Source organism: Crassostrea angulata, chromosome 7 (assembly GCF_025612915.1).
Source record: "Crassostrea angulata isolate pt1a10 chromosome 7, ASM2561291v2, whole genome shotgun sequence".
Taxonomy (NCBI): Eukaryota; Metazoa; Mollusca; class Bivalvia; order Ostreida; family Ostreidae; genus Magallana; species Magallana angulata.
This window is the reverse complement of record NC_069117.1, coordinates 47,448,659-47,472,432: the sequence shown is the minus strand read 5'-3', so window position 1 is coordinate 47,472,432 and position 23,774 is coordinate 47,448,659. Positions and strand designations below refer to the sequence as shown.

The 23,774-nt window shown below is 34.4% G+C and overlaps 3 protein-coding genes across 6 annotated transcripts; 1 reads left to right on the top strand and 2 right to left on the bottom strand.

The window, feature by feature from the left end:
- Positions 1-375: 375 nt before the first annotated feature.
- LOC128155208 (uncharacterized) lies at positions 376-3,074 on the bottom strand. The gene is made up of 4 exons (XM_052816808.1): positions 2,940-3,074; positions 2,249-2,418; positions 1,924-2,013; positions 376-1,813 (listed from the first exon to the last, which is right to left on the bottom strand). The coding sequence occupies exons 2-4, from the start codon at positions 2,400-2,402 to the stop codon at positions 1,185-1,187; spliced, it is 873 nt and encodes a 290-aa protein (XP_052672768.1). The 5' UTR covers positions 2,403-2,418; positions 2,940-3,074; the 3' UTR covers positions 376-1,184.
- Positions 3,075-4,616: 1,542 nt separating this feature from the next.
- Positions 4,617-10,997, top strand: LOC128193204 (uncharacterized). 2 transcript variants are annotated; one of them, XM_052866532.1, is made up of 6 exons: positions 4,617-4,871; positions 5,005-6,012; positions 7,223-7,416; positions 7,549-9,289; positions 9,460-10,284; positions 10,361-10,525. In XM_052866532.1, the coding sequence occupies exons 1-6, from the start codon at positions 4,809-4,811 to the stop codon at positions 10,409-10,411; spliced, it is 3,882 nt and encodes a 1,293-aa protein (XP_052722492.1). In that variant the 5' UTR covers positions 4,617-4,808; the 3' UTR covers positions 10,412-10,525. The 2 variants fall into 2 exon arrangements, with proteins under 2 accessions (XP_052722492.1, XP_052722491.1); XM_052866531.1 differs by having other exon boundaries at positions 9,460-10,997.
- Positions 10,746-22,939, bottom strand: LOC128193205 (uncharacterized). Of its 3 annotated transcripts, XM_052866533.1 has the most exons (18): positions 22,330-22,934; positions 20,379-21,281; positions 20,080-20,150; positions 19,842-19,983; positions 19,042-19,116; positions 18,717-18,805; positions 18,068-18,141; positions 17,883-17,971; positions 17,683-17,700; positions 16,945-17,093; positions 16,780-16,857; positions 16,270-16,330; positions 16,038-16,155; positions 15,698-15,798; positions 15,162-15,440; positions 12,944-13,075; positions 11,833-11,907; positions 10,746-11,521 (listed from the first exon to the last, which is right to left on the bottom strand). In XM_052866533.1, the coding sequence occupies exons 2-18, from the start codon at positions 21,261-21,263 to the stop codon at positions 11,294-11,296; spliced, it is 2,664 nt and encodes an 887-aa protein (XP_052722493.1). In that variant the 5' UTR covers positions 21,264-21,281; positions 22,330-22,934; the 3' UTR covers positions 10,746-11,293. The 3 variants fall into 3 exon arrangements, with proteins under 3 accessions (XP_052722493.1, XP_052722495.1, XP_052722494.1); XM_052866535.1 differs by lacking the exon at positions 15,162-15,440 and having other exon boundaries at positions 22,330-22,939; XM_052866534.1 differs by lacking the exon at positions 17,683-17,700 and having other exon boundaries at positions 22,330-22,932.
- Positions 22,940-23,774: the final 835 nt, after the last annotated feature.

Genomic DNA, 23,774 nt, shown 5'->3' with positions numbered 1-23,774 from the left:
TTGTTTAAGGGCATTGTTCCTAGTTCCGACAGACTGATGAGTTGAACCAGATGCTCTGTGGATAAAATTCGCGAACTTTTGTTCCAAATTTAATCAAGATCATTACACAATAAAACAGTATCAGGGACATTTATACAATGTATATACGTTTCTGCCACAGTTTAGTAAACATATTTTTGTAATTAAATGGGGATTGTCAGTTATGAACGCATATATAGTGTACAATTACGTAATAGTCATGCATGTCCAAATTTGGAACTGCCATCAATTTTATCATAATGATATGAATCTCTTTAATACTTCTTTCAACATAATCTCTTCCGGTATCGCCAAATACGACTGAATTAAAAGAAAAAACTACAAAACAAATAGCTTCTGATTAAATATTATTTATCATTGATGTTTTCTTTGTCATTGATTCATCAATAAAGTAACTGAATAATATATTTTATAAACTTTTAAACGATTTCAAAATGTTGTAATGCATATAAAATACACGTACATTGGTATATGAAATTAATAATGATTTTGTAAATCTTATTCTGAACACATTCATGTAATTGCATGGCATGGAATGTAAAGATAGTCACAACCGTTAGAACTATGAACAACCAAGAAAGATAACTCAATGAAAGAATATTGCGGAATGAGCATTTGAAAACAACTCTCCACACCCATTGTATGTCTCACACTTAGTCTCTGGACTACAGAGATATAACAGTGACTAGGTATATACCTAAGTATATATAAATACTCAATACATTAAGGTAAAGTAATACATGTACACATAAAAGCTCTATACAATTTAACAAGTAGTAAAGTTTCTTGAATAACATTTTACCAATTATGAATCAATAAAGTTAAAAAATATACATTTTTAGGGGTCTACAAGTCAGTCATCCCATATATTTATATTACAAGATGAGAAATCACATTTTAAAAAATCAGCAATATTTCAGTTTTTAAAACTGCACACAAATGTGTTTTTTAAACATACAGCTAACTCACTTTTATCATATGTTCATGCTAGTTATTGAAGAAAACATGTAGATGTTCCATGTATTTAACAACATGCCAAGCACAGAAAGAAATACAGCTAGCATCAACTTACATATCAAATGTATTGATTATATTGTTAAAAAAAATTTAACAGAGATACATTGTAAGATACCTGTGATCTTCTCTTACATGAGTCTACCAATGAGAGTGAAAATGGAAACAAAAACAATACACATGATGATCTCCTCTCGATTACACAGCTCATTCAATCGGACTTCTCTATTTTTTGCAGACTTAAAAAGCTGCCATATTGGAATGATCACATGGAGGGAATCTGGAATCATGAGTCCAATATCACGGGCACTCTGGAAGTTTGTTCCTTTCCCTTGAAGGACATGACTGACAAATTGATCCAACCCGCTGACTAAGATATGCATCATATTAATGCTGACGATGGCAAAAACCTTCCAAGACACCACCTCATTTTTGCGGTCACAAAGGTTCAACACAATGCAGGTGGCGATGATTTCCGTGACTGTGAACATGAAGTGATGTTTGAAGTAGTTGTAGAAGTCCTCATTGTAGTAGCTGAAGTAGGACCACCAGGAGTAGTAGTGGGGATACAGGTTAACAAGGTACAGGCAAAACATGCTGGTCCTCAGTTTCCTACGTCTCATCAATGGAATCAGGTATTTGATGCTCTCGTAAGCCAGTAGAATGAACACAACAGTAAATATCCAGATACGAGACGTCTGCCAGGTAGCGTTGAAATAAACATGTTTGTACGGGGTAGCTCCTGGATTCTCATAGGAACCTAGGCAATTGAAAAAACAACTTTAGTCACCATTTTTAGTTTCAAGCTAAAATCACAATGGTTAAACATATAAATTAACATCACATATTCCATGATTAATGACTACAAACCTCTGAAGATGGTATCAAAGCATGTATTTGAACAGGTTCTTTTGTCAATGTATCCTTTTTGTGGAACCCATATTTTAGCATAAAATACTCCTAAAACCAAATAACACAGTGAATTAGTTTTTCAAAATAAAAATCTTACTCAGACTGAAAACAAATTCTATTTCTGTATATGATATACCGGTACATATGTTTAAAATATTTTTCTAAACTTCTCAAATAAGCCTGTTCTGAGTGTTTCATGTAAAACTAATTATATTCTTGTTTTCATGATACAGTTTTTACCTAAAATAGAGAAAGTAGTTTAAATTCAATTTTTTTGTCTTACCTATATGCAAAATTGGCAAAAGAGAAATGAGAACAGTAGCAACAATAAATGCAATGATCTTCTGTTTGTAGTTGGTGACGGATGGAGCACTGGCATTATGGAGGGTCGTAAGTCGACTCTCCAGGAATGTCTGAACGAAATTGTCCTTCACCATGGTCAACAAAGAACAGCTGAAACATAGATGGACATATATATCAAGTGTTTAGATATTTATCAATAGATCAGTATTTCTAGTCATTGCTGAATGAAAAAGAACTAAAATATACATATTGACAATCACATGTACTTTAGCACCTACAATGTATAACAACCAAATAAATTACCTTTCAAATAAAGTAACTAATATCCTTCTTTCCGTCTTTCAAAATCTATGAAAATATGTCATTGCTACTATGCCTTTTTCGTTTATGATTTCAAAATTGATTTTACAACAAATATTACCAATCAAATCTTGCCACGGGGCATTAAGTAAACACAATGTGCATGGAAATAAAAATAAAAACTAGGCTAAATGAAGCGTGAATTATTACATAATTTGCAACTGATTTATTGCTTGTCAGTCCCTGCAAGATTCTCGGCTGCTCGGTAACAGATATGTCAGTGAAGGAAACTGTTTTGAACAAGTAAAATGAAAACTGAAATTTGGCATTTAAACTATTATTTCATAAGTATTCTGTAAACTCGTAATCACCTGTCTTCTTTTTAAGTTTAATCTTCAACGTTTCTCTTCTCACGTTATTTCTCCTTCAAATCAAATTTCCTGTCATAAAATACATAGTTCGTGGTTAGAACAACACATTCCAGATCAAAAGAAGAACATATTCAAATAAAACACTATAAAGATTAAGAATATGTTATGTGTAAAATTAGAATAATAATCGCAATAGGGTTGATCAACGTTCCGGATTGATAAAAGTGAATTTTGTTTCCCCAGTCATCATGAAAATGCAGTTGGGTAAAATTCATTTTAGCAGCTTTATTTAAAATGGGACGTGCGGGATTAAATAAAACTACAGTGACATACGATACTATAAGTTATCATTTTGTATAAGTGACGTTTTTTGCAAATGACTTCTTTTATAACAAAAAATTAATTTTATTTTATTCGCATTTCTTTTTTTTTTCTTTTAAGAAATTATTTTTTCGACTCGAATATGATTTTCATTTGCCGCATTTTTTTTTTACCAGGCATTTATATTAAAAAAAAAATTATTATGTATCAACCTCCGCAAATTCCAATTTGTTGGTATGCACAACTGATTTCCTGGTTTTATTTTCATAAGAATCATTTATATCCTGTTATTACTATTACTTAATTTCGTATAAAACCAGAATTATTACATTTCAAACAATACTAAGGGCCTTTTTTTAGCCACCTTTGCGAGGTGTTGTCCCAAATCCTCTCATAGCCCATTAACTGTTTTGTTACGCCGGTGTGTTTTACAGCAAAAACTTACATTTGTATGTATGAGAAATGTACGCGTTTCCTTTGCAGCAGCTGCGTTTTACAGAACATCCTGGGCTGCGTTTTACAAAAGAACTTACGACTAAAGACCAAATTAATGAATGCTAATTAATCACCAGCTAATCATTAATTTATCTTATGGCTGGAAAATTATGGGAATTGAAATATTTGTAAACAAATGATTTTATGTCAATTTCGTTCTTTAAAGATCATTTTACGAGGCTGTAAATATTTACGACTTTGTCATAAGTTCTTTTGTAAAATGCAGCCCTGCAACTTACGACCATACTAATCATTTATCGGCCACCCAATTCCACTAGTACTACTGCTATCATGGGTTACATGTATCCATGGTTTATTGCAGACTTTTGACTGTTTATAGCAGTGGCGGATAACAACAACAGTCAACAATGCTTTACCGCAAGCCCTTTTATGGTCTATATTGTCATCTACAGATTTTGAAATAACACCTGTACTTACGGTTCTAACAATTCTGAGGTCATGACAACGAAGACCATTTTAAAGAGATGAGGCAATTGTTATTAGTTGCTATGTGTTCCCACAAATATTGAAGATTATGCACCAGATTCTCTGAGTATAAGAATTCGATCGCAAATCTTAGGGGAAGTATGGAATTTGGTTGAAAAGGGCAAACGCACCCGACAATCATTTAACCCGACACGTGGAAAACTATGTCCATTGATTATTAATTTTTGAAGGAGGTATGAATTAGAATTTCAAACAATATGTGGTTACAGTGTTTTTTGTAACATCAAAAGCTCTAAAAATTTTAACATCATTTGACAATCTTTCCGGACCAGCGAGAATTTAAACAATTAATTAAAGACCAATCAAATTCATCGCCAAGTCTTTAAATCAGATAAAAGTATATTAAAGCTCCTTGTTTTGTCCCTTGGTATGAAATTGTCATTAAATAACACATAACCATGGCATAATGGTGTCAAGCAAGATACCACGTACCAGTTGTCCCACGTCGTTTAATGCAATTTCTCGGTGCTTTATAATAACTGGAACACCGAGGTGATGTGCTAGATTCAGTTTTAACATCTAAAGACGAAAATGCCTTAAAAGAGGATGGGATCTGGTACTTCTAAATCTTCAAATTCACCACATCCAGACGAAACTATCCAAGACGAAGTAAGTCTATTCACTGTTAATAGAGGGGATTTTATAAGTGGATGCGTTAATTTTCTGTCATTTACAGCTGTCATCGGGTATTTTTGAATACGGTAAACAAATTTAGTTTTAATCACGATACATTTTTTTACAGATTGAAAACTCCCCAACAGTGCAGGAAGATTCTTATGATGAATTTCAAAACAATAATTACGATAAATTTACTTTTGGGACCGAAAATTCAACCGAATTTTTTCGAGGATTAACGAACTCGGATTTTTACAATGTTGCGCCGCCAAATACGATCTTCAACGATGAGGATGTGCCGGACGAACAGCCCAAGATAAGGATAGATCTTTTGCCAGTAGAGGAAGAAGATTCAACCGGCGAGGAAGAGGGTTTGGAAAATGCCAATGTGGAAGAAAAAGACAAGGAAGAGATTGTGGAAGAACAAGAATCGGTAGTCGTGGAGGAACCAATAAATGATGACATAAACAATGAAGTGGTTGAAGACGATCAAGAAAGGAATGTTCCACAAGAGAGCAGTGGAGCAAGCACAGAGAATGAACCAATAGAGACACGCGTAGAGGACGAAACGATAAATGAAAGAAACGGCACAGGCGCAGAGAATCAACAACTACTACAAACAAAACAATCACAAGTGGAGGAGGAAGAACAACCGCCCGAGGATGAAGAAGAAGAAGATGAGCCGCCACAAGAAACTGCGAGGAAAAATACACCAAGAACTGTTCGAGACATTGTGTTTGATGAATCGGCCCCCATCGATGACATTCCACCAAAACAACCGCAGGTTGACGCGGTACCATACGTAGAGGAACACGACGAAGATGACGAGAAATTTGACTTGACCCTGTCTGAAGATCTCTCTGCTTACTTCAAAGCACCTTACGATCCTCTTGTCTTTGATTTCAGTCTTGCTGATGCAAATTTAAAACCGATTAGAGAGTTTGTGAAAAAGTGGGGCTTTTTCAAAACGGTACCCACTCCTGATATTCTGCATAGAGCGCAGATGGGCGTACGACATTTCAATGTACCGGCCCCGAGGACCGAGCGAGGATACCCTCTCCCATTCCCAATTTTCATGCCAAAACCTCCTGATATGAAATCTTTTCAGTCAATTGAAGAAACTTTGAATCTTAAGGTAAAATTTTCGATCTTTTACGCATTCAATTCTAAATGTTTGCACAAATGTATAATTAATTTTACATTACATTAAAATATTAAAACTTAAATTGTAATTCAGTCTGTAATTTAGATTTTTTTTATTTGCCAATTTATAAATTTTCACATAGACATTCATACACACACTCATACAATCTCAACAAGAATATACAATAAATAGCTTGAGGAATATAGTTGATACAACGTACAGAAAAGAAAGTATACGAGTCTACTCTTGAAAAATATTTCTCCACAAAGTCCATCTTTTGTCAAATATTTTCATTTCAGAATTTTTATAAGATATACATTTTTCAATTTCATATTTCACTTTTAAGTAACATAATAAACCAGATAAACATGGAAGTTTGTTTTGTTTAGAACAATAAAAAATGAATAGTTTTCCATAAAAATAAGGAAATTCACAACCATGTTTGTATCTAGAAGAGGACAATTTCCAAAAATGACATTTGATATATTGAACCAACTCTTTCTGAAGTAGTATTATAAATGTGAATACTAAACTGATTCCACATGGCTAATGAATGGGAACAACTAACAAAAATATGCTCAATAGTTTCAGTAGAATTACCACAGAATGTGCAATCATCGTTATCAGTAGCTTTTATCTTCTTCAGATAATTTTTAACTGGGAGAATTCTGTGTAAAATCCTATACTGGAACCATTGAGCAGCAGAATCTTTGGTCACATTAAACATATTTTGAATACAACTTTGTTGGTTTTTTTCTAAATAACCATTAAGTAACATTTCAGAGTTCCATCTGACAACAGAAGCTGGAGTTTTGTCTTTAGTGTTAATATTTTTATAAATAATATTGGTACATTTTTTATAAAAGAACAATGGCTCATAATACAATGGTATAACTGGACCAAAAGTATAACAATACATTTCTTTGGTGAAACTAAAAAGTCTTAAAAACTTTGCAAAGGCACTTATAATGCTATTATATTGCATTGTACATACACGACTAATGTTAAATTTGTTTTCAAACATTTAGATTTTGTCATACATAATTTTAAAAAATGTTTTTTTTTCAATAATAATCACGGATTTTCCAGGTTTATCCATACTTTTATTGTTATACTGAGTTTGAAGAACCAAAATTAATTTGTATATATCTTTTTCTTTTACATGTATATTGTTGCATCTTTTCTTTTTAAAATCTTACAGAAAGCAAAGAGCTTCAACGATTTCATCAAGTTCATCAGGCACATGAAAAGTGTGGTTGACGATGATGAACTGAGAGTTCGAATTACCATGAAGTGGATGTCACAACATTCTCACAAGATTCCACCATTAGACCAAGGCGATAAATCTGAGTTTGCTGGTTATGCACAAGTTCATCTTTTCTACAAATTTTGCGGGTAAGGAATATAAGTATCACTTAAACAAATGAGCTTGAATTTTGCATGTAACCGTAAACATCATACTAAGAATTCGTTTAATTTGAACATTTGATATGGACATAAAAATGCATTTTTCTTTTCGTGTTTCAGAATGTTGAATATTGAGTGCGCGGTCATTGAGGGCAGAAGGAGGATATATAGCAGGGACCCAAGTCCAAATCCGGGAAAACGAGCAGTCAAAGCAGTCTGGTGTGCAGTTATGATACAAGGGAAATGGCGATTTGTGGACCCTAGTTTGCCAGGGTTAAAAGACATGAAAAAAATGAACGACGAGAAAACGGAACCGGAATCGGAAACGGCATGGATGAAGGCCATGAGAGGCAAGATTGGCGAATTCTACAGTCTTCCGGACCCCTCCCGCTTCGTCTATACCCATCTTCCGGACATTGAGTACTGGCAGCTGCTCTGTAGACCCGTCCAGGAATCTGAGTGGTACGATATGGCCTGTGTGTCGCCCTTTTTCTTCCACCACGGATTTGACTTGCAGTCTAAAGTTGCGTACAACGTGAAATGTAACGGTAGTCACTTGATAATTACCTTTACGTACCCGGCCGATGCAATGTATGTTTTTACGACATCCATTGTTAATCAAAATCCTCCCAAGAAAAAGAAAGAAATCAAGAATTACCGTCATCCTTATGTGAGCATTGAATCCGATTTTGAAGGGAAAACTGTTTCAATCGAGGTTTTCGCAATGCAGAAGGGTACATACTTTCTTCATGTATTCTTCAGGGATTTGAGTTGCGAATGCCGTGACTACCTTTACTTGTGTACATATTGTCTTGAATTCACCAAACCAAACGTGGACATATTTGGTGTGTTTCTTGTGCATAATCGTCAGCAATGGGGGCCTGCAGATGACACTCTAGATGCAGGGGTTATTCCACTTACGCATGTTACCAACGAAATTGAGTGCTTCAAGGATATTTTGGATATAGAGTTCGATTTGCAGAATGACTTAACTTTTCATTGTTCTTTTACCGACAAAGAAGGGACTGATCTCTCTCGCCATGTCATGTACTGGGTGTTTGGGAAAAAGTTGCATATTAAGGTTACCTGTCCTGGTTTTCAGAAATGTGCTCTGGAAATAAGCATCAAAGACGAAAACGATGGTTCCTTGAAAACAATTTGTAACTATCGAGTTTATTTTAGCTCTAGCTGCAACTTAAAACCAATCATGGGATTTCCTGCAAGCATGACCAAACTAGGTCTTACCGAAGATGGCGAGCAGCTCAAGTTACACCCTCTCTTTCCAAACCCGTATTCAATTACAATGTCGGAAGAAACTACATTGGAGTTTAGGACTGAGTATTTCAAATCGGTAATATATCCATCATTAAAGTTCATTTCAGATAAACTGTACAACACAGATTCGTTCATGACGTGGTTCTTTGACGAAGAGGAAGAAAAATTGTCCTTGTGCATCAACCCTGTGAGACATGGACTGTATCTTTTGACAGTTCAGAACAAGCTTAGCGTAAATGTGGTTGAGAGTACTCCACTATATTTCGGTTTCATTAATGTGGATATTCCCTCAAACCAATGGTCCCCGTACCCTGATCGTTCCATAGATGCTCAGAAGCTGGTTAAAATACAGGAACCAAGAACGGGATATTTGCGTGCAAAGCAAGAATATCTTTTTTCATACAAGATTTATGACGAAGTGCATGATGTTGCCATTTTGACCAGCAAAGGTTGGTCCCACCTTATACACGAGCCTCCACACGAATGGTCTGGCAAAGTCACAACGGGACCAAAGGACACCGACGTCGTTTTGAATGCGAGATTTGAAGTCGGCTCCGAAAAATTCACAAAGCTGTTGACTTATAAGGTATGCAAGTCCGATAAAGGTCCTGGAAATTAATTCGATAACATTCTTTAGGTATTTTGGAGATATCTGATGTCAAAACAATGAGATGAGAAATGAATGCGTTTTCATACAAAAGGTAAATGGTAAAATTTTATTCTAATATTGAAATGATTTTTTTTGTTCTATTGTAGGCCATAGCCTCCGATGAATACGAAGGCCGAAACAGACGCCAAGATCAAGTGAGAACTCAGAGAATGCTTGCATTTGCTCAAGATGAAAAGCCCAAGCCAGCCAACAAACTTTCTGAAATGGCTGAGAAACATAGGAAAGAAATGAAAGCAAAGGCTAAACAGTCCCTTAAGCCTAGACGCGTCGAGCAAGAAGAATCGAACTCTGATACAGAGGAAAATACAGAAAAGAACCAAAATAGTGCTAAGAACAAACAAGAGTTAAACACCGGTGCACGTGCCAAGAGAAAGGGTGGATGGGGTACAGTGAAAAAGGAACTGATATCTAAAGGAAAAGATGAGAAAACTTCAGAAGAGTCAGATACCGCCCAAGACAAGAAAGTTGGATGGAATTTTGTCAAAAAAGAAATAATGTCCAAAATTAAAGATGAGCGCAGTGAAGAAGAGTTAGATATCGCACACGCCAAGAAAACCGGTGGATGGGCGGCTATTAAGAGAGATATGATAGCCAAAAAAGATGAAAAAAGAAAACCCTATAGAGGCTGGTATGCAAATAGAGCCAGAAAACCGTCTGACGAAGATACAAAATCTGTGAATAGTAGTTCAAATTCTGTAGATCATGGTAAACAGACTCGACCAAGTAGTGAAAAGGTTGACAAATCCATCCCTGACAACAAAGAGTCCAAAGAAAGAAAAGAAGCAAAAGAATCGACGGGTAGCGAAACGAGAGGGAAGGACAGTACTAGTAGAAATTCAAAACGAGAAACGCCTAGAGAATTCACACCGCGTGGACCGAATAATGAGTCCACCAAAGACGAAACGGATAAGGTAAGTGAAAATTCAGCTTCTGACAGCTCCAACCTTAAAGACAAAATTTCTAATGAAGGTTCTGATTCCGCAATAGACGATGAGAAAGAATCGAACAACGAAGCAGACGAAGCCAATGACTCGCTGAATACACGCACCCCTGTGACGGATGATTCCGACTTTGACAGCAGTGAAGAAGAGACAGTTATAGAGATCCCTGAGCCAGAAACCTTAAGTCCATCGACATACAGTAGACTAAGAGCGAAAAGAAATACATTTGTTATAAAACGTTCGGGTAAAGTGGCTTTCTCTACTCCTGCCGGGATGTTAGCAACTCCGAGAGCCAGACGCACCTGATCACTGACCAGCACTTGCGTTTGTTATTTGTAAGAAACTTTCAAGAAATGCCATATAGCGAAATATTGATACGAAAATACCGGTGTTTTCATGTTTATGGTTGAACAAACAGACTGAACACCTAATTTAAAAAAAAATAACATTTTATTAAAATACATCAACACATTTTATGAATACATATGAATTAGCTACTTAACCGTGATTCTTACTCCTTCCAGTCATAGATGTATACAATGTACGTTCTGGCAGTACCAATCAGAATTGTCCATTATTTATGTAAAGAAACATTCCATATTGGTATTGAAATTTAAATTAAACACAATGTCAGTCCAAGTTTTCATAAGCAACAGTTGATTTGATATTATACAACTCTTTTTCAATAAAATGTAATCAAAAATTTCTGTATTGTTGTTATCAGACGAAGGAGTGGCTGTACATTGTTTGTTCCAAAAACACACACGCCCTTCTACATTGAATATTACTTGTACGCATCATTTGAGGATTTACTCCTTGTACGAATTTCATTTTGTTGTGGAATAAATTATGAAACAAGTCTTATTCGTCTTAAAAACATGAAGATTCTTCCAGAAAGTTCTTTTATATAGGTATGGAGACTGAAATATGTAACAGTCTGTCTTATAAATTTTAAAACACGTAGATTTTTCCACGACTGTTATATAGGTATGGGAGACTGGAAACTTCCACAAGGCGAGTATAACACTGTATCAACCAGAGAGCTCTTGTAGTCTTCCCAGTCCAGTTTGTTTTGAAAGTTTTCTTGGAGTTTCTGTTCACGTGGATAAGCACGAATAGATTCGCGCAAATTATTGCGTACAGTTTCATTGATGTATTTAAGGAACACTTTCTTCGAAAGCATGACGACTTCGGCTCCTTTGCTGACCTTAAAAAACATTAAAGTATTTTGTTATATATATAATAATTTCCTGCAAACGTTTGATTCTGAGGGTTTCATCAGTATTCAATATAAGCAGCATTGTTCAGGGAATTGAATGTTGTCCTAAGCAACAAAATTAAATGTTTTACAAAGTGTATATAAATTTTAACAATGTGTTTCGGTAAAGCGATTGTCCACGAATATCATCAAAACTGTGTTTTAAAGAGTCAACGAAAATTGAAAGTCACGAAAATTGATCGAAAAACCCCACAGTATAAGACTTAATTCTAAGAAATGCTGTTTTAAATTTAACGTACAAGGCACGTGGTGGGAGATTCGTTGAGCATGTCGTCCAGGTCTTCACTGCCCCATCCTGTCAAAGTATCCAAACCCTGCAACAAAAACCTCCGCAATTCATACAACGTGAAATTGAACAGAGTCAAATTGCCAAATCCGATTCTGGATATGAAGATATTTCTTGTTCATCATTCATATATATATACTACAAGCAGTCATGTTACAACGCGCTTTGACAAATTACGCACTCTGAAAAAAAAAACATTCAAATGCATTAACCTGGTCCAGAATTTGAAAATGGGTGCATAAGGCGTGTAAAATGCCTAAACAAGGACGGATAAGATATTCAAAAATTTAATCATCGACAAATCTTATAATTTTTATAAAGAATTATTGTGAACAATATATATTTAACATAACATCGATTTGTAACCTTTAAATATGTTAAATATGTGAGATATGTTGATTCAAACTGATGAATTTGTATCAAAACCTTCAAATAGTGCCATTTTCAGAACTTCAACACCTTTTTTAATAGAGTGGGTCTGTGCTCCATATTTTTCTCATAGTTTAAATAGATCTAATAGAAAACAGACCGATTTCAACCAACAAAAACAAACCGAACTCAATCGACAAAAACGTAAAGAGATGACATACATTAAAAATATATTTTGTATCCCATCAATTGAACGTTTTGAAAAATAATACAAATTTCCAAAAATCTGAAACTTATTTTTGGCAAAATATTGTTAAATTTAAAAATTCTAAACCGTTCAAAGTATTTTAATTTAAATGTACTTTAATCCACATTAATATCGACAGATATCCCATAATACCTTAAAAACTGAACATAGTTAGAAGTTTTGCTTTGAGAAATCTGTATTATAATATTTGAATAGATTTAATTGAAAAAAAAATAAATTCAAAATAGTATTTAACGACTAAACCGAATGGGCATATGCGCTATTTTATCTCCACATCTTCAAAAAATCGCACTATGAAAAATTGTTTCAAGGTGAACATTTCTTTAAATAGCTTTAGGTACAAATGTATAAATTTTGAAAGAAGCACGTAACTTACTAATTTCCAAAACAACGTTAAAGTAGCGGAAAAATGGTTATTACAACTTACAAACACGTCTTTGCTCTGCAGAAGAGCCAGCTTCACAAACACAGAGTCGTTCTTCGTAATGTCTTCCTCCTCAGAACCCACTCTCTGTTTTGGAGGTTCGTCTTTTTTCAACATAGCAGATGTCGGCATGATCTGCAAGGTTTAATATAAAAGGCCTAGTTATAACAAAAGTTAAACTTTCCAGTTTCGTAAGAAAAATTGTATTTTGCCCATGACGTTTATACGAACCGTGTGTAAATGAGCGTCTTACATGTATACATGTACATAGTGTATTTAAAAATATCAAGATACAACTAGTAGACTAATTGTTCTCGAACAATTAGAGGTCTTTCCACCTCATTGTTTTTTATGTTTGAAATAAGATTGCTTCAATAGAATAAAGTAATTTTACTGCGTTACTTCATTAAAAAAAAGTCAAACGATTCAGTTTGCAATTTTTTATTGCTTGACCTTGACCTTTGACCTTAATGTCATTTTCATCTGACAAGGTAGACGCTTCAATACCAAGTGGTTCGATGTATCTATGATTATTGATTTAAAGTTATTTGTATTTTTTATTGAATGTTCGAAACTTTCAGGGGCAATAACTGCTAGAAAGGGACTTTGGACCCTGTCGGTATGAGTAGAGTGAAGAAGCGTCTAAGTATACTGAATACATTAGTAAAAGTTTCAAGTCTCTATCTCTAACGGTTAATGAGGAGTGGCGATAACAAGCATTTTGTACAATAGGGGCAATAACTCTATAATTGTTACATGGTAAGGGTCAAAGGGTTATATTTTGAAATGTCTTACGATGTCCTACTACATCCATGAAATTTTTTTTTCTACCATACTAAACAAAAGAGATACAAAAACCCATTAATTAAGAGATTTCCAGATGACATTGACCTTTGACCTTTATGTCATTTTGTTCGGCCAAGGTAGACGCTTCTATCCCAAGTGGTCCGAAGTCTCTATGATAAGTAATAAAAAAGTTGGAAGTGGTTTTATAGAAATGTAAATACTTTCAGGGGCAATAACTACTAGAAGGGGGCTCAGATTCTTTCGGTATGAATAGATTGAAGAACCCTCTAAGTGTACTGAAGACATTGGTAAAAGTTCCAAGTTTCTATCTCTTATGGTTTCAGAGGAGTAGCGATAACAAGCTTTTCGTAAATAGGGGCAATCACTCTGTAATTATTCAAAGATATGAGCCAAGGGGCTATATTTTAAAATGTCTTAAGATGCCCTACTACATCCATGAAAAAGTTTTTTTCTACCACCCTTAACAAAAGAGATGTAAAAACTGATTAATTAACATATTTCAAAATGACCTTGACCTTTGACCTTTATGTCATTTTGTTCGGTCAAGGTAGACGCTTCCATCCCAAGTGGTCCGAAGTCTCTATGATAAATAATAAAAAAGTTGGAAGTGATTTTATTGAAATTCAAATACTTTCAGGGGAAATAACTTATAGAAGGGGGTCTCGGATCCTTTCGGTATTAGTAGATTGAAGAACCCTCTAAGTGTACTGAGGACATTGGTAAAAGTACCAAGTCTCTATCTCTTATGGTTTCAGAGGAGTAGCGATAACAAGCTTTTCGTATACAAGGGCAATAACTTTTTAAGTTCTTGGGGTCATTAGGCACAGGGTCATTTGTTATCATAACTTTTGATGTTCAATCACATAAAGAAAAATTTGTTTCAATATCTCTTGAAATAAAAAAGTTTTCCCGTGGAAAATAGAGGAGAAAAATAATAATAAAAAACATAAGAAGTACAAAAGGTCTTTCACCTGAAAGGTGGAAAGACCTAATAAAAAATAGATATCTTAGCTTCACTAGATATTTCAGTTATATGCAATGAGTAATTACGTTACCATTAAATTGAAAGAGGAAAAATGCTATTCACTATGTTAATATACTCATAATAAAATGTCAACTCATTTAATAAAGGTTATATGTGTATTATTTAAAGGCGTAGTATTAGAGACAATATATTCATTAGTAAGACTATATCAATTAGTTCAAGTGTATGGAAATATTACATTTTAAAATTAATCGGAGTACATATTAATTAGTACAAGTATTACATTACAAGTGCACCAATCACCAGCACCATCCACCCAAACAACCAATTCGTGGTTAGCAGGAACCAAACCTGTTACATGAGATACACGGTGTTACACACAGGGCAGGAAGAGGGCAAAGGTCAAGATAATGTCCCAAACATACGTACAAAATGGGCGTGGTATCGAGAGTTCGGCCCCGTCATAAATTTACTTTCAGAGACACTTGAGAACGGGTCTCTGCAACCCACTTTGGGTATGCAGATTATTTTTTCTTCAGTGGGTCCATTCATAACGACAATGTCTTTATTTTTATCATTTTGAAGCTCGTTTTCTTTCTCTACTTCCGCTTCCGGAACAGACACCAGGTTGCTGTGTGGGTTTGAGGGGAGGGGAGGAAGATGGACATCGTCTTCGTTGTTTTTGTTAAACTCCTCCTTAGCTAATTTCTACATTCACAAATAATAGCTTTACAAAACATATCAATAGCTGACCTTTTATTTAACTACAAATAAATAAAGCATAGTTGCAACAACAACAATTTTAATTAGCCATCAACTAAGTAGCATCACCAGTATGCTAGGCTAGAAACTATTTATGTGTTCCTCTACATTATATAAGTGCAACTCTCTCTCTCTCTCTCTCTCTCTCTCTCTCTCTCTCTCTCTCTCTGTTTGATTGACATAACCTCATGTATACCACGTACCCTTCTGAGAGCCTCATAATAATTGGCCATATCCTGAAATACGTCTGTGTTCATGTAGATTTTGTGCTTCCTCCGTCTTTGCCCCGTGTCAACCTTACACTCTAAAGTACAAACATCAGGACTACATCATTTTGGGACTTAAACAAAACTACAAAATTTTGTCAAATAATAACTACATGTAGTTTTTTATAAACATTTTATTATTCATTTGCCTTCATTTGGTCATTTCCAGTGACTCTTGCCAATGCATGAAAAAGTAATATCCCAAATCTTATTCAAATTGCAATAAAAAATAATAGTATTCGTTTGGAAAAAATGCATAATGATCGACCAAGTTTACCTGGTCCCCCTCCAAGTTCCGGTAGCACTATTTCAGTGATTGGGTCTGGCTTTCTTTTAATTTGACAAGATTTCCTCGCTTTGACGTTTCTCAGCTTTTTTAGCACTTCACAAGAACCCTACAAACAATTTATACCAGGTTTTACAAAACAATTTAAAATATATGTTAATGCAACAAAAGTATGTTATATCAGTGAAAGATACCCAATCCGCTAGTACATGTAAATACGAACCGATTTAATAAAGTATAACCATTCGCTTTTCTTTCCGTCTTCAGTGACTAAGGAACCCCGTCTACAGTAGAAACAAAAAACATTGAAAAATCAATATTCTCGGGTGGTCAAGGGGAGATGTTTTCGTTTGGTTTTATTACAATGTTTTGCTGTTACTATAGGAACAAGTAATTGCTATAAAGATACTATTTATGAAAAATGATGCATATTTCTGCGTATTGTTTTACGCAGAGTTTCTTTTAGTGTATTCGTAAAATGATTTATATTAAATGTTACAATAATGCGTCCTTTTTATAACAGTGCAAAGAAATAATCGTTAATTCATGATTTTTACAATTCTGCAACACAAAATTTTAAAATCTTTACTAGTTTAACAAATTTTAAACGTATATTGTAAAATTTTAAAAATTCTAAACCGGTGAAAGTATTTTAATTGTCATGTACTTTAATTTACTTTTATATTGACAGATGTCCCTTACCACCTTAAACTTTTAAACTCGTCATACTTACTTAAAATAATGAAGAATACACGTTCCCGGCTCGTCTCTAAGGCAATCAATAGGCCAGTTTTGCATAATTGGTACTTGCCTATAAGAGACAAAAACAATGATGCTTTTTAGATCTAATAGCCCTATGACCTCTGTGATTTATATCCAGAATAAAGCATTTGTTTACCTTAGAAACTTAACATGCTCTGATTCCTCTTCATCATTATCGTTCATAAAGATCCTATTGAAATCTTCTTTTCCAATTACTAATAACTCCATCGATGTAGCACTTTCTACTGTAGCTGTCCTCTTAGTATTGAATATGAGACCGATTTCCTGTATTTGAGAATAAGCTCGAGTTAATGTGGGATAATTTTTAAGCAACAATTGTAACACAAAATGAAAATGAAAATAAGGTTTCATGAATAACAAATTACTAAAATTCGGAATGCTATTTAAAAGGAAGAAATAATAATCATATTATGAAAAAAGTGAACAAGTTAGCGTTTCCTCCAAAGAGATGGGATCCGAGCTAGTTCAAACACAGGAGACATGATAACTAACAAAAATAAAAAAGAATCTAAAAAAAGAATCATGTAAATTCATTTCTACGTGTGCTTCGTATCTACACTATATTGTGATCAAGAGAACATAACAATCATTAAAAGTCCTAAAGAGAATTTCAAAATGCACTGGGATAGCTATCCTTATCCCACGTCAGAGTGAATATACATCCCACAAGTTCAAAGAAATTAAACGTATTCAATTTTTTGGCCTTAAAATGTAAAACATATTAAAATGTAAGCCTATTTCAAGTAACTCTATATTAAATCTATAAATATAACATCACTCGTGTGGGTTCATCTTGAAATAAAAAAACAAACCATTTAGCATGAAAATATTTCATACTAATATCATACATTACCCCGTCTTCCCACGAATACTGTACAGAGAGGTATTTATGATAAACATGAGACAATCCAAACGGCGTCATCATTTTTACATGCCTATATTAGTTACATGTAATACATGTATAATATCATTTCATAACATTAATTCTATAATAAAAAAGCCTTAGTAAATATTTTTTTTAAATTACTGGTGCCGTGACCAGGATCTACTTACGCCAAAGCTCATTCCTCTTGTCAGACGAGCTACGGTATTAAGACGTGTTTCACCTGTTTTGGGATCTGTCATCATCTTTTTGACAAACGCTGGAAAATATATGTGTCAACAAATACAATTAATGGCTTAATTAAAAGAAATGGAATTTATTATTTTAAGGTCATCGTTGAAAAACGACAACTCACCAGTTCCAGCCAGTATAAAATAAAACGATTCTGCGTCGTGACCTTGACGAACTATTGCTTTCTTTGGACCGAGACTGAAAATAAATAAATTGGTGAAGCATTTTATTCTAATCCCCATAAGCCTAATCTATGAGTCTAATCTGAAAGACCAATCAAGGTTGTTACAAACAAAATGGGGGATTACTCGTTTTAATATTAGATCATTGGTAAACAAACATTCAAACATCTATAAATGTAGTGGAATTTTATATAAAGTAAATAAACCAGAATATATGCAATTCAAAAAATGTAGTTTACTATATGCTAAATAGAATTAATAATTTTATGTTTTTAGTTTCTACTTAAACATATTTTTTATGCCCTCGAGATTGAAGATGGAACCAACGAAATGTTTCCTGAAATGTTAATGGTAAATGATTGAACAATTTAACTCCAAGGGATCAAGGACGGATTTAAAAGGAAAGATCATTCATTGATCAATTATAAGATGTGCCCATGTTTATAGGAATAAGCAGGGGTTGTTTATAGGACAGGAAGCCTCTGGAATATATATGTCGTACTGTAGTTTATCACAGTACGTTGATGTATAGTCAATATATATCTTTTCACTCTTTTGAGGTAAATTAACACGGTGAGTGGGTACACTTACGTTTGGTACCAGGCGACTTGGCAGAGTTTTTCCTGGGTCCCCAGTGGGTACTCTGAGAGTGACCTCAAAGCCTGGAGTCCATGCATCACCTACACCCAACAAAATATCAAAGGAAACACGACGATCAAAATGTATCAGGTTTCTCGGTGTATTGGTTAATCGTGTTTATCAAGCAAAGTAATCTTATTTTGACGTTCAAGATATCACTTCTCTTGATCCCGTTATGTAATCTGGCTAGATTTAAATACCCGATTCCGTCACTTGTTGAAATAAAGGCAATCTTTTAAATAATAAACAAGACTTTCCTATTTTGACTTTCGTGTACCTGTTTGATCATTTCAGGAGTTCGAAAATTCCAGCGTGTTGTTAAAGTTTTTCTGTGGTCTTGTGTGAGTGATATCTACAAAAAATATATTTGACTACATATATACAAGTACATCTGCTTTGAATATATAAAAACATTTTACTTCTTTAAATTGCCATAATTTCATAACTTCTACTTTGGATACTTTAAACATGAATATGAATCTTATTTAAATTGATGTTTAGTACATGCATATGCATATTTAAACATCGATTAAAAAGAGCTTTCGAGACTTACTTATAAACAAAAGAATTAATCACTTAATGCAAGACCTTGGGTTTAATCCACGAACTGACTTTAGTTTACGTTCGTTTAAACCATGAATTTTATTGCATCAATTCTCTACGCAAACGCTAACCCGCTTAAAATAAACATGTATAACGGGATCTTGTATTTCAAACATTATTTTTTGCAGTCCTAAGGCTAAATGCTATTTGATCCTATAAAGTGGTTGATCTATAAAACACAAAATATCTAAACAGGTAATACATAGGACATTGGTATTTGTATTTTGGAATATGCTTTTTGTGTATCTCATAGAAGCTAGACGAAGAGTGGGTATTTTTTTTTTAATTTTCATACATTTTGACATTATCATAATTTGGCTGATATTTTAATCTTTACATTCTGCGTCTAGAATGCTACATGTACTTAGGCTGACATTCCTGATAGACTAACCCATTTAATATGCCTTCTAATAAGACGTCCTACGTGAAAGAAATTATTCTTTGAACGAGGTTGGTTTTCATATGTTTACCTACCTCCTTTTTCGCAACAAAGTAATTTTTGTCAAATGATAGTCCGTACTCGTCCATAGATCTGGACACGTTCTCACACGAGACCTCGTTCGCTATATCCACGAAAGACTTCAGTTCTCTCTCCAGTTTATTTCCCTCGCTTGAACTATTACAGAAAAAGAAATTGTTGAGTCGATCAAATTAAGACACAAATTAGGCTCCTTTACTATTGAAGAAGTTTGGAAGTTTGATTCAAACTTACTCCATAATAAGCTCGATCCATTTGAGAATAATAAGGACAATTCTAGCGTATCGCCGAAAAAATTGCAGTGCCTGAAAGACAAAAGAAAACCAAATTTCATCATTACTCTCCGATGGTTTATATGCTCAAAACATCTCTACTAATGATTTATCCTCGAGCTTTTTAGACACACATTCATTCTATTTCCTTTTTTAGTAAATTGGCCAGTGTTTTTCCGAAATATATTCTACTTTAAGCTTTTTAGGCATCTTTATTTGGTACTAGTATCTGTATAGACAGAAGTTTCCCCTCTCACTTACTTCCCCTGGCTTCATGAATTTGGGGTCTCTGTTTTGGTCGTCTTCCACATCGAACCGCTGGAGGGCGTGGATATGGGTGGATCCAGCATTATCGGAGGAGGATCCCTGAACTATATTCCGGAAGCGTCTCTCGATATGTTGAACATTGCTGCGCAACATAGCAATTCTGGAGAAATGGTCTGTGGGTAAATCTAGCTTTTTCTCTATTCTTTGCCTCATTTTGTTAATGGCGACCTTTCTTGCGAATATAGCCATTGCATGGTCTTCGAAATTGTGGGTCCTCTGGGCCTTTAGGTTAAACATCTGTGCTGATGCCAACTGCCAGAGACCAGATTCCTCTATGCTCTTCCGTCGAGAATCCGCAACCAACTTCTTTTCTTCATCTGTCACCTTTGAATTTATATGTTCCAGAATACTGGGGTTTTGCATGAAGAGTTCGTTCACTTTGATTCGACCGTTTTGTAACGGTTGTACGGTCACATTTGACGTCGTATGGAGACGTCTCTTGACTAGATTTTCACGATAATTCCGGCGAAACATAGTTTCTTCGTGTATATCCTTAAGTTTGACGGAGTCAAAGAGTTCTGGCATCGTATTCGATTTGGTAAGATTAAAAGACGACATGCGCCGGAGGAAATTGTGATGCTGACTTCGTTGGGGGTCTGTTGACGTCATCTGCTTGTCGAATTCATAAAATGTTGTGGATCGGTTTAAAGACATTGTTTCCTCTGAACTTTCATCTATTCCTCTCTCTTTATACAGCATATTTCCTGGGTCAGATTTCACAGTATTCATCAAAGGCTTTCTTTTCCAAGGGGACACAACCCTAGCATTTTTCCGAATTCTTGCCAACTTTTCGTCGGAAACGGGATTATGGTCTTTCATTGTGATTTCAGTTCAGCCCTGGAAAAAATCGTTTTAACTTTTTTTATATTAAACGCATCTGTCAAAAGATTTTTAAGGTTGGATCAAAATTCATAACACTGTCCTGTCAAATTCCTACAGTCTTTCACAAGTCCTCTTTATTCTACAAATTAATATCGGGAATTCAATTTCAGTCTATTATTCTCCTGTATGTAATCTAATTAAATCGAATTCTACGGTACCAATATCTACATTGAGGTAAACTATCATGACAATAGTTTGGGTCGATAAATAATATTTGCAGAAACGTTGCAGCACGCCTCTCGCAGTTTTTAAACAATTTCAACGCAATGAAAGTAGGCGGGTAGCGAATACGTAGTGTGTTCAAATGGCGAGAAAAGTTGCTAACTGCAAAATCGAAATGTTATTGAATATATTTGAAAAGAAAATAAATTTGAACTTTGGAACGCTAAGTTTGAAACGTTTCCAATACATCAGTTCACATAAACAAAGGTTTAAGAAACCTTGGTATCCTCGCCTGTTTTTAATTTTTTTTTTTTTTGGGGGGGGGGGGGGGAGGGGGTTGTTACAGTAAAAGAAACGAATCTCACAATTACAAGTACCCCTTATCACTATTCAGAGTACAGCGTATACAATTGTTAGGATTATTTGTATCAATTAAACATCATGCCCAAAGCTGAGGAATAAGTACGGATTTGATATTTGATTTATATATCTGGGGCATTTTTTGTACCCACTTTCTTCAAAAAATTTTAGTTATACCAAGTTGTATTGTCCTTTTAGTTTACAAAATTTTAGATTATTGAGAATCAAAATGTGTACATGACAACTAGTTGTCATGTACAAATTTTGATTCTCAATAATCTAATTGTAAATATACAAAATTTGATTCACAATAATCTAAATTTTTGTAAAGGACAGTATGTAAAGAGAATTTGTGTCTGAAAATGAAAATAAGTACACCATATTTTCCAGTTTAGCTTTACGTCTATTATCAATATTAAATACTTACATTTTGAAATTTTATTTATTGTTCTATTTTAAAAAAGAAGAAAATTATACTTACTTAATAACACGCGCTAAATATTCGTCCGTTCAGCCCTCTCAAAGAATTCTGTTAACATTACATCCAAGTTTGGCTTATTTCCGAGTGCGAGATAGTACAACATAAATGGACATTTTTCACACACAAAACTACACAGTCCAAGAGTACCACTATCAGTACTTCATACTTAAGGTACTCGTCTCTTGATAAGCAGAAAAAAAATCTGTTTTGCAGTGAACCCTTGGAAAAGATCACATGGTACTGGATTTTACCGAGAAGAGTTAACAGTCCGGTCGAACAGTCGACAGATGCATGTACAGATGAAAATTCGTCAGTAGTTAAACCTCCTTAATCCGCCAACTAAAGAATTAATGTTACCCCAACGTTAATCTGCAATAAACGTGCAAATCCCGATTGCGTTCACATCGAATGGGTCCATATTAATCCGAGACCAATTAGCAACCCGGAGTGATCAAACCGAGAATCCAAGTATATATACATTTGTATACACGTGTGGTGTTTTTATAAATGGTCCATACCCCTCCGGGACCAACACTAATTTGTACCTTAATATTGCTGATTGAATTCAAACGAATGACTGACAACACATATATATACATAGACGTGTGGGATTATTTTTTTTTTCAATTCATGGATTTAAAAAGCTAGACTTGGCCAGGCGGTTAATTTCAAGTATTTTTTTTCTCGAGATATAGACTTTACTTTTCAATAGTCAACAGTTGTCATTTCTTTTTAAAAGAATCATTTAAATCTACATGCAAAAAAGAAAAAATATCTATCGATAATATCCGATAGATTATTAAATTCAGTCCAATTAAAGATCGTCGAGCATTCAACTGCAGGTTCCTTAAAACGACCTCTTAACACAAACCGTCCTTGTGTGCAAACTGAAAACAAATTGCGAAGCTTTGAAATAAGACAATCATTTCAGAATAACTAGTATCCCTCTTCAAGGTTAAATTCTCTACCTTATATTTATCTATCCAAGTCATGCAAGATAATTTCGTAATCATTCCAAACATATATATCTTTACGGCAAAGTAGGTAAAAAGGCAACAAAGCTGTTTAATCACTTAGATAACACAATTTTATAATCTTATATTGACAAAGCTCTTGTAAGAATTGAAAATTTTTAACGTCTCAAATGGAATAATCGATACCGCCAATAAAACAGATGAGGGTTACACTAGAAAAACACTGCAGCATGCCCCGAAACACAATAGGTTTCTAAAACACCGAATCGGATCGATGCGAAGTGCGTCCGGAGAACTTCGGATCATATCTGGAAAGCGAGACCAGGAGAAATGGGAAAATTAAAACGATACTGATTGCTCACTTGTTTGAGTGCCATTTTGTTAGATGCTGTTAATAACTACTCCCGTGTGATGTCAGACAGATAATCAGCCAAATACTATGGACCGACATATTTCTGCTGAAATCAATTA

Coding starts and splice junctions, on each gene's coding strand:
- LOC128155208 (XM_052816808.1), bottom strand. CDS start 2,402: ATGGTGAAGGACAATTTCGTTCAGACATTCCTGGAGAGTCGACTTACG. Junction 2,014..2,248: donor TTTGCCAATTTTGCATATAG/GTAAGACAAAAA, acceptor ATTTGGTTTTAG/GAGTATTTTATGCTAAAATA. Junction 1,814..1,923: donor CTTTGATACCATCTTCAGAG/GTTTGTAGTCAT, acceptor TCAATTGCCTAG/GTTCCTATGAGAATCCAGGA.
- LOC128193204 (XM_052866531.1), top strand. CDS start 4,809: ATGGGATCTGGTACTTCTAAATCTTCAAATTCACCACATCCAGACGAA. Junction 6,013..7,222: donor AAGAAACTTTGAATCTTAAG/GTAAAATTTTCG, acceptor AAAATCTTACAG/AAAGCAAAGAGCTTCAACGA. Junction 7,417..7,548: donor CTTTTCTACAAATTTTGCGG/GTAAGGAATATA, acceptor TTCGTGTTTCAG/AATGTTGAATATTGAGTGCG.
- LOC128193205 (XM_052866533.1), bottom strand. CDS start 21,263: ATGAAAGACCATAATCCCGTTTCCGACGAAAAGTTGGCAAGAATTCGG. Junction 17,972..18,067: donor TTTTATACTGGCTGGAACTG/GTGAGTTGTCGT, acceptor TATATTTTCCAG/CGTTTGTCAAAAAGATGATG. Junction 15,441..15,697: donor ATTATGAGGCTCTCAGAAGG/GTACGTGGTATA, acceptor TTGTGAATGTAG/AAATTAGCTAAGGAGGAGTT.